At 43.8% G+C, this 15865-nt stretch overlaps 5 protein-coding genes across 5 annotated transcripts in view; 3 read left to right on the top strand and 2 right to left on the bottom strand.

Annotated features, from left to right (window-relative positions):
- Positions 1-6373: 6373 nt before the first annotated feature.
- Positions 6374-7110, top strand: GUITHDRAFT_103286 (hypothetical protein; the record flags this gene model as incomplete). The annotated part of the gene is made up of 2 exons (XM_005837617.1): positions 6374-6505; positions 6550-7110. The coding sequence occupies 2 exons, from the start codon at positions 6374-6376 to the stop codon at positions 7108-7110; spliced, it is 693 nt and encodes a 230-aa protein (XP_005837674.1).
- A 1326-nt stretch (positions 7111-8436) lies between these two features.
- GUITHDRAFT_103287 (hypothetical protein) lies at positions 8437-8862 on the top strand (the record flags this gene model as incomplete). The annotated part of the gene is made up of 1 exon (XM_005837618.1): positions 8437-8862. One exon carries the CDS (start codon positions 8437-8439, stop codon positions 8860-8862), a length of 426 nt encoding a protein of 141 aa, XP_005837675.1.
- A 15-nt stretch (positions 8863-8877) lies between these two features.
- GUITHDRAFT_103288 (hypothetical protein) lies at positions 8878-9801 on the bottom strand (the record flags this gene model as incomplete). Its single annotated transcript, XM_005837619.1, has 1 exon — positions 8878-9801. One exon carries the CDS (start codon positions 9799-9801, stop codon positions 8878-8880), a length of 924 nt encoding a protein of 307 aa, XP_005837676.1.
- Positions 9802-10583: 782 nt separating this feature from the next.
- Positions 10584-12412, bottom strand: GUITHDRAFT_134835 (hypothetical protein; the record flags this gene model as incomplete). Its single annotated transcript, XM_005837620.1, has 13 exons — positions 10584-10663; positions 10715-10747; positions 10793-10944; positions 11129-11262; positions 11307-11391; positions 11445-11540; positions 11590-11683; positions 11704-11823; positions 11861-11921; positions 11985-12026; positions 12058-12175; positions 12227-12288; positions 12377-12412. 13 exons carry the CDS (start codon positions 12410-12412, stop codon positions 10584-10586), a joined length of 1113 nt encoding a protein of 370 aa, XP_005837677.1.
- Positions 12413-12643: 231 nt separating this feature from the next.
- GUITHDRAFT_134836 (hypothetical protein) overlaps positions 12644-15865 on the top strand; it is a gene marked incomplete at both ends in the record, with an annotated part of 3854 nt that continues 632 nt past the window's right edge. The window contains 10 exons of the mRNA XM_005837621.1: positions 12644-12728; positions 12771-12820; positions 12880-12921; positions 13206-13619; positions 13708-13794; positions 14076-14212; positions 14464-14523; positions 14573-14629; positions 15004-15100; positions 15666-15745. Of these exons, the coding sequence (XP_005837678.1) occupies positions 12644-12728; positions 12771-12820; positions 12880-12921; positions 13206-13619; positions 13708-13794; positions 14076-14212; positions 14464-14523; positions 14573-14629; positions 15004-15100; positions 15666-15745 (1109 nt within the window). The remainder of the gene's footprint in view (positions 12729-12770; positions 12821-12879; positions 12922-13205; positions 13620-13707; positions 13795-14075; positions 14213-14463; positions 14524-14572; positions 14630-15003; positions 15101-15665; positions 15746-15865) is intronic.

Raw genomic sequence — 15865 nt, forward strand, 5'->3', positions numbered from 1 at the left:
AATCATAACACTCATCTCTATATGCTAAACATAAATTATGATTATCACATTTTTGAAAATATTGATACATATGATAAGAGTATCCTATGTCATTCAATTCATATATTAAAGATAAATCTTTTGATGCTTGCATAACACCAAATGTTTTCGGATATGCATTCATTGAATAATCATCTATACTGAACATAGATACTATATCATATATTACATTATCTATTACATATGAATTATTGCAATAAGGGCAATTATGTATATTAAAATCATATGATTTCAATATGCATGATTTATGGAACTTGTGGCCACATCCTAATATCAGTGAATTCTTTGGGGAAACAAAACCATTATAGGCGCAGCCAAGGCTGCTTCGCGGCCGCACAGATGGAACACTCATCCATGTATGGGTTGATATATGTCACCTTCTTAAGAAGCTTGTCAATAAAGTATTGTTTTTTCTTTTTCCTTTTACTTGATAATGGTGATGGGGATGGTGTATCATATGAATTATATACCACTGATTTTTTTGAATATAGGTATCCACGTACTATATTCTGGCAATAATAACATTCACCACAGTCACATATTTCCTGAGAATGATCTGATGATAGATTGTCTGTTATTATATCTTCTAATGTCAATGATTTCATTTGAGATTCGTTTCATATATTCGTTTCATTTTTAACACTATGAAACAATATATCCTAGATCATGACCATGTGACACTGTGCTTTTGCAAGAGACTATGTATAGAATATATGTATAGACATCTGATATATATTGTTCCTGTTGTGCTATATGGTATATTTAGGACGCTTCGCTTGCCGGAGGCAACAAGAATTTTGATTTTTAGAAAAAAATGTAAAATCCGGAAAATAAATTTTCAACTTGAGAAAAATATTTTCCAGTTTTGCAAATTTTCACAGATTTCTAAATTCTTGTCCTAATTTATATTTTTGTACATATGGCAACTATTTATCATGTTTAATTCTTGATCATCACTATATACATGTCTATGTATAGAACATCTGATCTATATTGTTACTGTTGTGCTATATGGTATATTTAGGACAAGAATTTTGATTTTTAGAAAAAAATGTAAAATCAGGAAAATATTTTTCTCAAGTTGAAAATTTATTTTCCAGTTTTGCAAATTTTCACAGATTTCTAAATTCTTGTCCTAATTTATATTTTTGTACATATGGCAACTATTTATCATGGTTAGATTCTTTATCATTACTATGGTGCTTGAGACTAGAGGCTACATACATAGACATACATAGACATACATATACATGTATAGACATACATAGAATATCTGATCTATATTGTTACTATTATGCTATATGATATATTTAGGACAAGAATTTTGATTTTTAGAAAAAAATGTAAAATCCGGAAAATATTTTTCTCAAGTTGAAAATTTATTTTCCAGTTTTGCAAATTTTCACAGATTTCTAAATTCTTGTCCTAATTTATATTTTTGTACATATGGCAACTATTTATCATGGTTAGATTCTTTATCATTACTGTGGTGCTTGAGACTAGAGGCTACATACTTTATATTGATTTTTTATTAAGATCATGGAAAATCCTGCCACCTTCCAATTTAAATCTAATCTGCTCAAGGCGTCAAAGAGCAATGATTTCAAGGATGCCGTTGCCTACGGCAAGCGGAGCGTCAATGAATGGCGCATCATCAAAAACAAGATGATCAATGATGATCCAAACAAGACATACAAATGCATATGTCAGAGGAAAATCCAATACATTTCATTCATCTATAACATAGAAACGAAATTAACAATATTGGTTGGATCTACATGTTTGAAGAAATTCAAGATCAACAAAAACCACAACCAAGACAATCCCTATACAAAAATCATCATATCCAAACTGACCAAAGGAGAGTATGAGATCATAGACGACATAATAGAATATAGTGATGACGTTGAGAAAGAATTGCAAAATTATTATGAGACTATAATCACCAACATTCTAACCAATCCTAGATTGAGCACTGAAGATGTTCATGATGGTCTATCTACTATCATTGAAGAGATTCTGTTCTTGAAGAATGAATACGGATTGTCATATCTAGATTCAATTCTTAATGAAGTTAAGGAATCAATTAAAAGAATTGATTTGCAATTAGAGAGAGAGATTGAAACTAGATTAAGACTGCAGAAAATAGATGAAGAACAACTTATTCAACGATTGAAGAAAGAGGAAGAAGCAAGAAAATCCAAAGAGATTAATGACTTTAAAGATAGAATTAACAACATTAATTATTCTACAAGTCATATTCTTCAATCTTTAGAAAATATGCTACAAGAGATGCAAGGTAAATCATACTTAGAACACATCTCAATCAGAGTGAATAAGTTGATCAGAAGATGTCCTGCTTCTACTATCGCAAGGGGGACAGAACCCTCATATTTCAAGAAGAAGAGTTTATCAAAATCAATTAGTTTTTTTATTAGTTTTTATTACTTTTTTTCTTCCGCCCTCTCTTTCTAGCATGGAATCACACAAAATTAATCTGGGATTAATTCCTTTAATTTTTGAATATTTTTTCTTCAACTCATAAAACAATTTATCAAACTCTTCATTTAATTTAACAAAATTAATTGGATTTTCTTTATTATTAGATGTTTTCTCATCATCATTGTAACCACTAAAACTTGGCACAAAATAATCAATATGTGGTTTAATCATGACAACTTCTATGTGCAGTTTAGTCAAGTTTAAACTATTCCATTTTTCGATAATTTTAACAGTTTTTTCTTTGGAGTCAGTGTGTATAGAAAATTCTAATGTATCATATTTTTTTAATTCCCAATGTTCATTTTCATTGTCATAGTCCTTTCCATCTTTAAAAGAATATGGAAAAGCGTTTGTAAGTCTAAAAACACATGTGTCTTCATTTAAATTTAAATTAAAATCATTTAAATTTAATTTATAAATCTTGTCAACCAAAAAACAATCTTGACCATCAGAATACTTAACCTTGACTAAACATGTGATATTTCGCTTTTGATCTTCTTGTAAATATTTTAATTGTTTATATTCATAAAACGCGTTTTCTTGTTCTTTTATTTGATTTTCATCATATTGATTTGTAATTTTAATGTCAGGCAATGATTTCAGAGATTTTGGTATAGAAGGATCTGCTACATCATCAGGATTTGCTATATCATCAGGATCTGCTACATCACATGTTTTGCCTGTACAAAAAATTCTTGATAAAAAACCACCTCCTGCTTTCTTAATATTAGAAAGCGGGATGAATTCATTTTTTAATTTGATATATTTTTTGTTTTTCTTTGTATAAATAATCTTGCCATTGTATTTAGCTTCCGTTTTTATATAATCACTATGTTTATTAGTTTGTTTTTTATGTTTTGCAACAGGCACAATCAATCTATTCATATTTATTTACAATATTACAATATTATAAAATTATATTACAATTAATTTTATAAGCTTCCAGCAAATTAAGTTTGTCAGATTGCATTTAAAATCAAATCTTTATCTTTAATCGGCGCTTTGCTTAATGAAGCCAACAAAACGTTTTTCTTGTAAATTATAAATTTCCAAAATATAAGAATTGATTCTTCAGAGAAGAATCCAATCCTTTTGTAGTTTAAAATGCGTTAGTTTTATCCAATATGTATTGTTGTAGAAGTCTTGTTCCATCTCTTTATAAATGCAATACACTTATTTTCGTAGATATTTGAATATATCCATCTCTAATTTCTACATAGACTAGAAGAATTAGATCTAAAATCAAAGAATATATCAAAAATGCCATAGAAATTAATGATCCAGAACTTATTGTTAGGGTCCCGCTCTATATTCATTTTTTCTTTCCAAGAAAACAAATTCAAAAAGAAGCAATTCAAGATATCTGCCGTCGTTTCGGAACCCCCCAGATGAGAAGAAGATGAACGAAAAGAAAAGGAATAAGAAATATGAATCCGAAAGACATAGACTTGAAGCATTAGACTGATTCCGTGATATTAGAATAGGGGGTTCCGAGCTTGCGCAGGCTTGGCTTTAGCCATCCGAAGCGATGAAATCGCTAAGGCTTGGGCCTTGCCCAACCGCCCCCCTCCGACGGTCAGTTACTCAAGTTGTATCATGGTGATATTGATGGTTTCACTATTGAATTACAACCTTCTCTTGAAACCTATCAAGAAATCTTGACTAAATATGATCTATGGAAGAAGGATTTTCCATCCTACCTTTGATATTTCTAAATTAATTATTTTTTACATTGATATCGCAATTGATTTGCATGGATATTGCATGATACTGCATGGATATTGCATGATACTGCATGAATTTGCATCGATATTGCAATTGTAAGCATTGATTTCGCATGGTTGTGCATGGATTTGCAAAGATATTGCAATTGTAAGCATTGATTTCGCATGGACTTGCAAAGATAGCGCAATTGATATGCTTTTGTTAGGCATGTTTAAGAATAAAAAATACCACAGATAATTTATTTATCATTGTTTGATGAATTTTTCAAAGCATGCTCCAACTCCAATATCTGAATGATTTTAATGATTTGCATGATTATATGCACCGTTCCGTAACCAGTAAAATTAAACACAACCGAATCCTCAACCTCATCACCGTTATGATAATGATAATAACTGAACTTCCGTGCATCATACTCCTCCTTAGTCATCAAGTGGCAATACATATGCCCCTCATACGAACTGAGAACTGCATCGTAGTTTTTGAACAAAGGCCTGAACAACCCCAATATGTGCAAGTTGTTGTGTTCAGCTTCGGAATCAAGATCGGCATGAAAATCGAATCGCAAATGGTACGGCCGGTCTGTATGGCATTTGCATGGGTCTTTATCTTCGATAACAGGAAACTCAGTCTGTCCAAGAGTTCTCCTCACTAGATTTTCTAGTTGAGTGTCATAATATGATTTAGAAGTATCATATAACGATTTCTCAATACATTTCTTTCGCTCTGCATCCAATATAGATTGCATGTTTTTGCTTTCTATTGATTGAACTGATTGATATCATTTTTTCGAATAGTTGTGCATTTTATATTGCATGGTTGTGCATTGATATTGCATTAATATTGTATTAATATTGCATTAATATTGCATAGTTGTGCATTGATTGTGCAAAGATATTGCAATTGTAAGCATTGATATTGCATTAGTATTGCATTGATATTGCATGGTTCTGCATGGATATTGCAATAGTAAGCATTGATATTGCATTGATATTGCATGGTTGTGCATGGATTTGCAAAGATATTGCAATTTTAAGCATTAATATTGCATGGATTCACATAGATATAGCATAGATATAGCATATATAGCAACAGTGAGCATAGATATAATATTGGAAAGAGATATTTAGTATAAACAAAAATTGTATAGATAATATAGATAGAATGTCTGACACAGCAGCTGTTGATACAGTTATTGATCCTAAAATCTTGAAAAGAAGAGAATATCAAAGACAATATTACAAGAAGAAATATCAAGAAGACCCCGAATACAGGAAGAAGAGAGATCAGATCAACAAAGATTACAAAAATTCAAGATATCAATATGATGAGGAATATAGGGAGAAACAGAAGGAAATCAAACGAGATAAATTAAGGAAGAAATACAATGAGGATGAAGAATACAGATTGAAGAAGATAGCGGATGTATATCTTAGAAAGATATGAAAAGGATATAAGGAAATTTATATAGATATATCTAGTTACGAGGAAGAAAAAGATCCAAGGAAAGAGACACAATGAAATCGGATTATGAGACAGATGTTTCAATGGAGTCAAATGAAACATATAAGACAGATGATACAGTATGTTGCATTTCGGTTCCGAAAAGTAATTTTGATGTGATAAAATACTTTGGATCGAGAGAGTTGCAAGGGATGAGGTTCTATGAGAATTTTGATAAGAAAGCATTGCAAAATGTGTTCCAAAACTTTGAAAAGTATGAATCAGAGATAAGGAAGAACAATGAACAGGAAGATTGGAATCCGAAGGGATTCATGCTGAATTATTTGAAGCATTCAGGATCGAACGATTACTGTTTGATAAGTTATTCAAAGGCAAAGAAAGCGCCTCAATTCAATGAAAATAATCATATATATACTGAGGCGGGCCCGCAGGGCCCGCCTTACAAAAAACTCACAACGTCGGGAGCCCCACCGCAAACATACCCCCAGATCCCCTCCCACCTTCCATCTGAGGTCATGGAGAGGCTCATTGGCCTCCATCTAGACTGATCTGATACCTCCTTGTGTCATCCGACTCATATATATACTGAGGCGGGCCCGCAGGGCCCGCCTTACAAAAACTCACCCAAGACTTCAAACAAAGCATGGAAGCTCTCTCCAACAATGGCGACAACAAATTCATCGGGAAACTCCTCAACACCGCCATGAAACCCCAAGTCGACAAGTACGCCGCCGACGCTTCCTTGCCACTCTCGGCTCTCTCAACGGATCAATGGGTCAACGACTTCATCTTCTCCCTCGACACCTCCACGATCAGCAGATCCATCCAGGCTACGAAGACCGTCAATCGATCCAGACTCAACTCGCCTTGGCATCCTCCAAGCTCTACAACGGGACCGAATCCGAGGCTCAACCCAACCGCAACCTCTACCTCTTCCAAAAACTTCACCCCAACCAACAATACAACAGCAGCGACAAAAAGGCCTTGGCAATCTCCTATGTCAACCGATGCATCGAGATCATCATGTTCTGGGACAAAGACCTCACTCAGACCCCCAACTCTACCCACGTCCCAACAAGGGATTACATCAACAACATGGTCGATACATTGTCAACCAACAACGATATCTTCATCTCAGTTCACTGCGCCATAGACCAACCTCTCAGATCCGTCTTCAACTACACCATCGCAACTCAGAAGCATACCAAGCTCTACACCATCATCGCTTTGACTCTGACCGCAGTGCGTCGCGCTGAGCAACAACCCGATACTATCCTCAGTCTCTATAAGTTCCTCTTCTTGCTGATCAACGAACATATCGTTCGTCCGCATATGTCAGGCCTTAACTTTAACTTTAAAAATCTCTTTGATCTTCAATAAACTTGACTTGAACGAAAACTCATTCGACTCAGTGACTGTTTCCGATACCCTAAACCTTAATCACTAGATTAACTTTGAACTTTGAACTTTGAACTTGAACTTGAACTTAAACCTTAAACTCAAACTTAAACTCAAACTTCAACTCTGAGGCGAGCCCACAAAGACCACCCCATCCTCCCCTTGTAACTTCAAATCAAACTAACCGTTACAACATCAGTAGTACCCCTTTAACGAGCTCTTAGCCCCATTCCACTAGGCGTGTTCGGTACGCCAATTACAGGTCAATTCTGAATTCTCAATTGTGGGCCACATTTAAGATTTCAGAACGCGCGCAGAAAACGTGTTCGGTATTGCAATTTAATAAGTCATGTTGTAAGATAATAGTAACATTTTAAGATTCAAACCGTGCCCTTGCTCCCATCAACCATGCCGATTCAGCGAGACACGCCACGGATGTATGGGAGGCGCACCCTCCTCTACCATTTGGAGAAGGCTGTGGTCAATCGCTCATCAGCGCGCATCATGCAGATTCTCATGCTCACGATTTCGCAGCATTCACGGCAGAGCATGCGGCTTCTTGGCATGGGGGTTGGTGATGCATTGTTTTGGCTGTTTCGTTCAAAACGTCGGGTGCGGGAGCTTGTGTGCTTGTTGTCTATGATGGACATGAACAACCGTATCGTCAATCTGCCCTTTCAGCGGACCGGATCGCAGGGACCACTGAAGACGCCAGATTCCTTCTCGCACGTGGAATTCGTGCAGCAGTTCCGTTTTCGTAAAGTACATTTTCATCGCATTCTGCGATGCTTGAAGGATGATAACGGGCAGCCAATGATGGTAGGGGACGAACCAATCTTGTTGAAGTTTGGAAAGCGAGGGCACAGGACATCCGTGCGTGCAGACTCAGTCTTCATGATTTTCCTGCGTCGGCTGTCATATCCTGCGCGGTGGTGCGATCTGGTATATATTCTAGGTGGGTCCATCACAGTTCTTTCCGAAACTTTCAATCACATGGTCAGAATCTTGCACAAGAGGTACGCTATCTTGTTGGCAAGCATGCGGCCTTGGAGGCATCGATTTAGCCAATTTGCTGCTCACATGCGAAGTTGGGGTTGTCCACATGACAACCTTGTCGCTATTTTTGACGGTCATTTACAGCCCACGTGCCGACCCGGGGGTGATGCTAACTGGAACTTGACCCTACATGACAGGCAGACGTTTGCCGGAAAGGAGAGGCTGCACGGGTTGAAGTATCAGGCTTGTGTATTCCCGAATGGGATATGCTGCGTGTGGGGGCCTTGGAGGGGTTGTGAACACGATGCAACAATGTTTCGGCGGTCTGACGTTCTTGAAACCTTGCGCGAGGTGTCAGAGGAGCAGGGGGTGGACTTCTGCTGTTTTGGGGATTCGGCGTATCCCCTTAGCCGCTTCATGCAGCACATCTTGAAGGCTCCAGCGGAAGGGGAGCTCACGCGCCTGGAGAGGAGGTATAACGCCCTTATGGGCCGCTTTCGCATTGTCATTGAGAATTGCTTTGGAGAGGCAACTCAATACTTCGGCATGCTGCAACACCGACACAATCTGCGTTTGGGGAGCCAGCAGGTTGGGAAGCTCTTTCCTCTTGCGATGTTCATTTTCAACATCCACACTCTGTTTTATGGGAACCAGACAACAGCATACTTCGAAGGGGAGCACATGGTACTGGATGTGTCTGTGGAGGATTACCTGTCGTTGGCAGATGAGTTTCAATAAAGAAAACCTCTACCGTTAGTCGTTCCCTTTCAGCATCTTCACCAGATAATCTGGGATGTTCACACCCCTGTCATGCAAAGCCAGAAACGCGTTCATCGCATCGGCCGCCCGCTGCGAGCGAGTAGCTTCCGCCTTAATTCGTTCTGCCTGGGCCTTGATGATATCTGCCTCGGCCTTGAGGACCTGTGCCTTCCCAAACTGCTCCATAACGGCTCTGTCGTTTGCCTGAGAGGACTCCAGTAGATCGCACAGGCGGTCTTGCTGACTGAGAACGCCCGCAACATGGTCGGAGGACGGGCTGCCGCTTTTGCGGTTGGGCCCTTTCCCGTTGGGATACAGAGCTGGATCCTGCTTGGCGCGCTTCTGTAGACCGCATGAGGTGCCACGCCCATAACTGCCTCCCTGTTCATTCTTCTTGCGCGTTTTCTGAACAGAATTATCCTCCTCGGAACTCGGATCTACAGGCTCGGGGGAGGGAGTTAAGCACTGCTCAGTCTGTGCTGCGATGTTATAACCACAACGTTTAGCGGTGGTCTCCATAGCACCCTGTAACCTCTCCCTGGCGTCATTCTCCTCATCCTGAGCATCCCTCTTCTCCCTCTCCTTCCGGTCTTTCATAGCCTTCATCCGGCCGGCCAGATCGAGCATGAGCTGGTGCATCTCTGAAAGTTCCCCGCCACCATTCTGCCACAGCTTCACCCATTTTTCCTCACCTCCGTTAGCGATTTCCTCAGCTTGTTTCTCAATCTTGCGCCATTTGTCCTTCAAGGTGTTCAACTTCAGCTGCCCTGCAAACACAGGATGCCCGTTGAGCGCCTCCTGAGCCTCCTTCAGCGTCTTCTCCTTCTTCCCCCATTCAAATATGGCACCATCGTTGTATTGCATGACACATTTGATGATCTCTACCATGCGCTGTTCCCCATCCCCCTTGAATTGCATGGCCGCATGGGACAGTTCAGATGGCTCTCCCACGCCTACTGCATTAGGTTCTTCATCGCCTGCTCCAACACGTAGTGGAGCGCCGTGGGGATCTTCAGCCTGCATAGGTTGCTGCATGGTTGATGCGCGCGCGATTGGTGAATACAAGAAATTCAAATTAAATTCGCGTTGTAAGCTCGCGGTACATCAAATTGGCCTCTGGTACAAATTATTCATCGTACATTAAATTGCCTCTGGTACAACAATTTCATGGTACATTAATTCGAAAAGCTCTCGTTTCAATAGTCGGTGGAAATGCAATTGTGGGTGTATTCCACCAACTTTTGAATTTGCAATTCTGGGTCCGAGGTCCCATATTTGATTTACTCAATTTTTTGATGTACCAGCATTCCACCTGTAATTGGCGTACCGAACACGCCTACTGGTACCGGTGTTGCTCAGCCCCCACTACCCCCATGTCTTGTTTCTGGTAGGATCTCGTCTTGGGGAGCTTCGGAGTAGGTCTGCCACTGACTCCCGTCTAGCTTCACCCCCGTTATTCTAGCTAGAGTAACCTCGGATATTCTCAACGCCCTGCAAGGCATCCAGGGCTGTCAGGTGTGCCTCCTCCCTCCCCAGACTCAGCCCTGACTCATGTTCGGAGATCAAATTGAGAGTCACTTTCAAACGAGAAACTATACATTTACATTCGGCTGATCTAGATATCAGTTATACACATTAGGTCAAGTTCATAGAATCCAGCGCAAGGAAGGAGACCGGAGGTATCACTTTGCTGCGCTGATTCATTCGCACGCATGGTCCATGTCCGTCCCCGTCAGCTTCCATATAAGAAGCGCACAATCGAAAGGATTTTCTTCGGCCCCTGTTATCGCGTAAGATAGTCTTTCCATGCACCCAACATTTCAGTACTCACCTTCAACAAACATCTGGCTGCTGTCCAGGTCCCCTTCCAACACGTCAGGTCCAGCACACCAAGAGCAGGAGAACAGACCGATCTCCTCGTACAGCCGCGTCCCTGTCCCAGCAGCAAGTAGGTCAAGGTAAGGGTGAAGCATGGAGGAGGTGATGTGCTGGGAAGGGCTGGAGAATGACGAAAATGCGGCGGCCTCTGGATCCTGCAAGCTTTTGATGGTGTCGAAGCACCTGATGGTCCCGTCCTGTCTCAGACAATCGTATGAGATGCAAACCAACACTGCACGTATGAAGCAAACATGGCTCGGGGTGAACAATTGCTGTCCCTTGGGATGAAGATCGAACTGCTATGATTGTGAGCGAAGCGTATGAGGCAGAAAGGCGAACCTGTAGTCGCTGGTTGGTCGGTGCGCACCTTTCATACCGAAAGAGAACGTCTCCCGTATTTCTCACATCCCAGCACAAGATCTCATCGTCCTTGCGAGCTCCGCTGTACAAGTAGTTGCCGCAAGGGCTCCACGCCAACCAGGTTACGCCTCCTCGGTGACCCTGAGAGCGAGTCACGGCACGAAGAAGCAGGAACGAGAGCAGACGTTGAGAGTGTAGAGAAGCTTTCCTGCAGGGCTAGCAAGCAGAGCGATATGCCTCGAGTATGATCCCGCAGCGTAAAGTCCTGACCTGTTGAATGACTTAGTAGGTTGACTCCCCTCACTCGTCTTCCACTTCCTTACCTATCTGGGTTGAAAGAGATGCAGGAGATGATTCCCCTCTGCCCAGTCGACTCTCTGTTTGCTCGTTTGAAGGTAGGTTGTAGCACATGTTCGCGGCTGACAAAGCTCAAGTCAGAACCTTTTAATAGACCACCGCTGCCTTCACCCTGGCCTCTCGATGTCAAACACTCGAATGCAGTTGTTGTACCCGCAGTACAGCTTATTGCTCGTGTTGTCAAAGCCAATCGAGTATGCTGCAGCTTTTGCACATGTCAGGCACCTCTCTCAGTCCCACCAGCCCCACTTAGTTCCTCTGCGTCGGTGTACGCACAATACGACCCGCGGCACTGTCCGGTGTAAGCATCCCATACGTGAACAGGGTGATCTCTATCGCAGGCATCTGTCATGCAACAAGACCGGAAAGAGTTCAGGATGACCTCGTTGTGCTGAACACACAACACGTCTCAGGTTGACTTGAGTGCATCCCAGGATACCAAGCTGCACAATTCCGTCCATGTTACAAGAGGTAGGGCATGCAGGGGGATAGAGATGAAGGAGCACCTGACTCGTAGATCGTCTCTCCTTCCTCCTCACATTCTTCAGCTGCATACAGCAGAGCAAGGGAAGCTCAGACCTGGATCCTCAACGATGCCGTGAGACAGTCACGTGACTGATCCCAGCTCTGCTCGTCGCTCGCATGCTCTTCGCCCCCTTGTGGGATCTCGAAGATTCGTAGGATTTTATCCTCCGAGCTGCCGCATACCGTCAGGCATTGGTGTCGTCATAGCACGCAGTCACGTTACCTCGTCAGGACGCACAGACCGTCGGGCGACCATTTCACGTCTTTTAGGAAGTTGTTCTTGACCTAGACACTTACGTGTTGGCACTTTCGTGGCGAACAGTTTGAGCAGCAATGAACGCCATCATAACATCCTCCTCCTCCTCCTCCTCACCTTCCCATCTTGATACTCCTTAGCCGCTGCCCACATGGCGCTGCCACTAACCATGATCGCCCACCGCACCCTACCCCCACCCCCATGCCTCATGCTTATAATACCCACCCCTTCATGGGATCTTCCGGCCCCGGGCAATTCGACTTCTACTACTGAGCCTCCGCTACTTGTCCGGGCGATGGGTATGTGCGGGGAGGGGGGACCAAAGTTTGACAACCTCTGGGGGAGATGGGCATGGCAGTCACGGTTGGGGTGCCTGCTCTTGTCATGGCGGCATGGCTGTGCGTGGAGGGAGCAGAAGTTGTGCCGTCTCTCGCCCTCGAGGAGATGGTTGACATCGTAGCAGGCTCAGGTACCTCTTGCCGTCATTCCCCGGTGTGACTTCGTTTTCAAGGTTCTCAGTCCCGGCAGCGTATCGGAGCGAAGCTAGCAAGCAAGGAGCAGGTTAAGAGGATCATCTTGCCATCGACTCTGCTGTGCGACCTTGACTCGTGTATCTTCAGTCCGATCATGTCACCAAGTTGAAGCATAAACTATCTCGTAAGGTCCTGCCTTGAAAAGCATCAGGTATGACTGCTTCAGACCTGATAGGCAAGTCGTCGAGCCTCGAAATCCTCTCGTCATCAGACTCCTCCTTCATCCACTTATCAGAGGGTTCCTCACCTCTCAGGTGAACCTCGCGTTGAGCTCAACAGTTGCTGAGCAACAGGAAGCAGCAGCGTTCTACATGTCAGTCACGGCGACCTTCTTCGGTCCCTCCACTACCAGCATGAGACGGTGAAGTTTGTCGGCGAGCATATTCGTTGCTCATGATGTCTGGTTACATCAGAAAACCTCTGGCATGTCAGCGATCAGGAGCAACAACTTCCTCCTCTCTCCCATCGCTCCTCTGAGTTGCTTCCTGCGGGTGAACGCGTCATGGAGCATGTTTCAAGAGTCGAGGTACATCGAGCACAGTCAGGGCATCCCAGGAACGAGCAGCGTGATAGCAGTCGTGAGCAACGAAGAGTCCGCTCTCGTCAACTACCTCCGTCAGTTCCCCGACCTGTACAACTTCGTCGCCAACAGTCAGCAGCTCTTTGGGATGGAGGGGAGGAAGATTGTGCGGGTAGATATGGAGACGAACAAGATCCTGTGGGAAGCAGGATCCGGTCAAGTTGGCTCTGCCGATGGGACTGCAACCGCCTCGTCCTTCTCTTCTTCCATTACAGGCCTGGCATGGGCCCCTTCATGTACCCAAGGGGTCAGTAATTGATGTTATCCTCCCCTCCCATCCCCTCCTCGTCCTCCCTCTTCCTGCTGCTTCTATTCGTCATGCAATTATCTGCCAGGAAGTCTGCTCTGTCCATGGAGCACGAGAAGGCTTTTTCCAGCAGCAGGGGATGCAGAACTGGATTTACGTGGCAGATTCCGGAAATGTGAGACAGAGGAGGAGGAGTGGAGGAAAGGTGGAGGGGGAGCGAAGGGAAAGGGAGAAGATGGAGAAAGTAAGGAGGAGGAAGAGGGGGGGGGAGGGGACAAAGAGGAAGAGGGGGACCAAGCGGAGGAAGCTGCTAAACAGACGAAACAAGTGATGTTTGCGTGGGAGAAGTAGCAGCAGCATGAAAGGAGATGTACAACGCGAGGAGATGTAGCTAGAGGGGGAGGGGAGTGGGACTGAAGGAAAGAACGGCTCTTGTGACAAGTTTCTTGCTTTCAGTGTCTCATCAGACTTGTGGACTTTGCGAGTGGAGCGACAAGGACGAAATGGGGACGAGGATGTTTGAACGGGACAGACGCACAAGACCCGAACTTGTACACTGACAGCCCTATCCCCTCCAAGAACGTCCTTGGAAGGTTCCAATGCTTTTCTTCGCCCTCGTTTTCTCTTCTTTCATCCTCGTCTTCGGCCTGCCCAGCCATTGCTCTTGCTCTTTTTCTTGCTCGTGCTCGTGCTCGTGCTCGTGCTCTTGCTCTTCATCCTCGTCTATTGGCATGGTCCTTCTTTCCTCGTTTGCTGCTCAATTCTTCCTCCTCTCCCCCCCGCTCCCCCTTCGCTTCTTCTCCCTCCCTCCTTCATCTTCTCACGAGTGTCTCCCTGGCTGCAGTCACCTTTCAATCGCGTGGGTCTCTTGGAAGTTCTTCATCGTAGCTGACAGAGACGCGAAGTGGGTCAACTGACGCGTCAAAGTCTGTTTGACGTCTGTACGTCTGCAGTCGCATCCGAATGTTTGTCACCAGTCAGCATCAAGGGCTGTCTCCTCTTGCCGGCAGGTGAGATGATGGCAGCAGCCCGGCAGATTGACTTTCCTCCTCCTCCTCCTCCTCCTCCTCCTCCTCCTCCTCCTCCTCTTCCTCCTCCTCTTCCTCTTCCTCTTCCTCTTCCTCCTCCCCTTCAATTCCCTCCGCTCCAGCTTTGCTCCGTCTGCTGTCTAGGATGTTTAATCATGTACATCTCAAGAAACGCTTATCGTTTCTTCTTCCAGCAACGTCTCTGCCTGCAATTCCTCCAGTCAGCTCGACGGGGATGGCATGACAGCAACGTGACTCCTTCCTCCCTCTCGACGCTCCTGCTTGACTTGCCTGCAGCTTCTGCCGTCCTGACGCTGTCGCTGCGTCCTCGAGCGGAACTTTCGCCGTCGTCTCAGGAAAGTTGTCAAGATGTGTGGAGAGAGCGTGAAAGACTTTGCAGAGGATGTGCGATCCTCGTACCGCCGGTTGAGGATCTTGAGATTCGAATATGAGGTGAGGAAGGAAGGGAGGAAGGGAGAGGAATGGAGAGAACAGGAAGGAAGGAAGGGGAGGGAGAGGAGCATAAGGAAGAAGAAGAGAGGATTGGGGGAGAGGCTGAGTGGAGGAGAATAGCGATGAAGTAACCTTTGTTGGTATTCCAGTACTTGCCTGGAGGAGACGTCAAAGATGTGAAATGTACCGTGAAGACTTTAATCTATCAACCCATTACAGGACACGTGGGAAAACTCTCCTCCTCCCCCTCCCCCCCTTCTTTCTTCATCTCTCCTCCTCTCCTCCTCTCCTCCTTTGCTCTATTTCTCTCTCCTCCCCCCTCCATGCATCTCTTGATCACCTTACTTCACTTCACCTCATCTTCTCTCTCTTCCTAACCTCCTCAGCTCAAGTCTTCTTCTCTCTGCTTTGTACCCTCTATCGCTCCTCCTTAGAGTCAACCCCTTCCCTTCTCTTCCTCTTCTTCCATCTCTTCCTTCTCTTCCTCTTCTTCCTCTTCTTCCTCTTCTTCCTCTTCCTTCTCTTCTTCTTCTCCCTCTTCTGCTTTCTCCTCACTTTCTCGCAGGATCAGCTCTTTAGCCCATATGGCGGACTTCAGCTGTCCCCTGACGGACAGTTTCTCCTCTCTGGTTCAACACCACAGAGGTGAAGAAGGGCAGGAGGAGGGGGAGGAGGAGGAGGAGGAGGAGGAGGAGGAGGAGGAGGAGGAGAAGGAGGAGGAAGGAGAATATCGTTTGCAATCATCCGCTGACTCTGATTCTCCTC

The sequence above is a fragment of the Guillardia theta genome (assembly GCF_000315625.1).
Source record: "Guillardia theta CCMP2712 unplaced genomic scaffold GUITHscaffold_13, whole genome shotgun sequence".
In the NCBI taxonomy this organism is placed as follows: Eukaryota; class Cryptophyceae; order Pyrenomonadales; family Geminigeraceae; genus Guillardia; species Guillardia theta.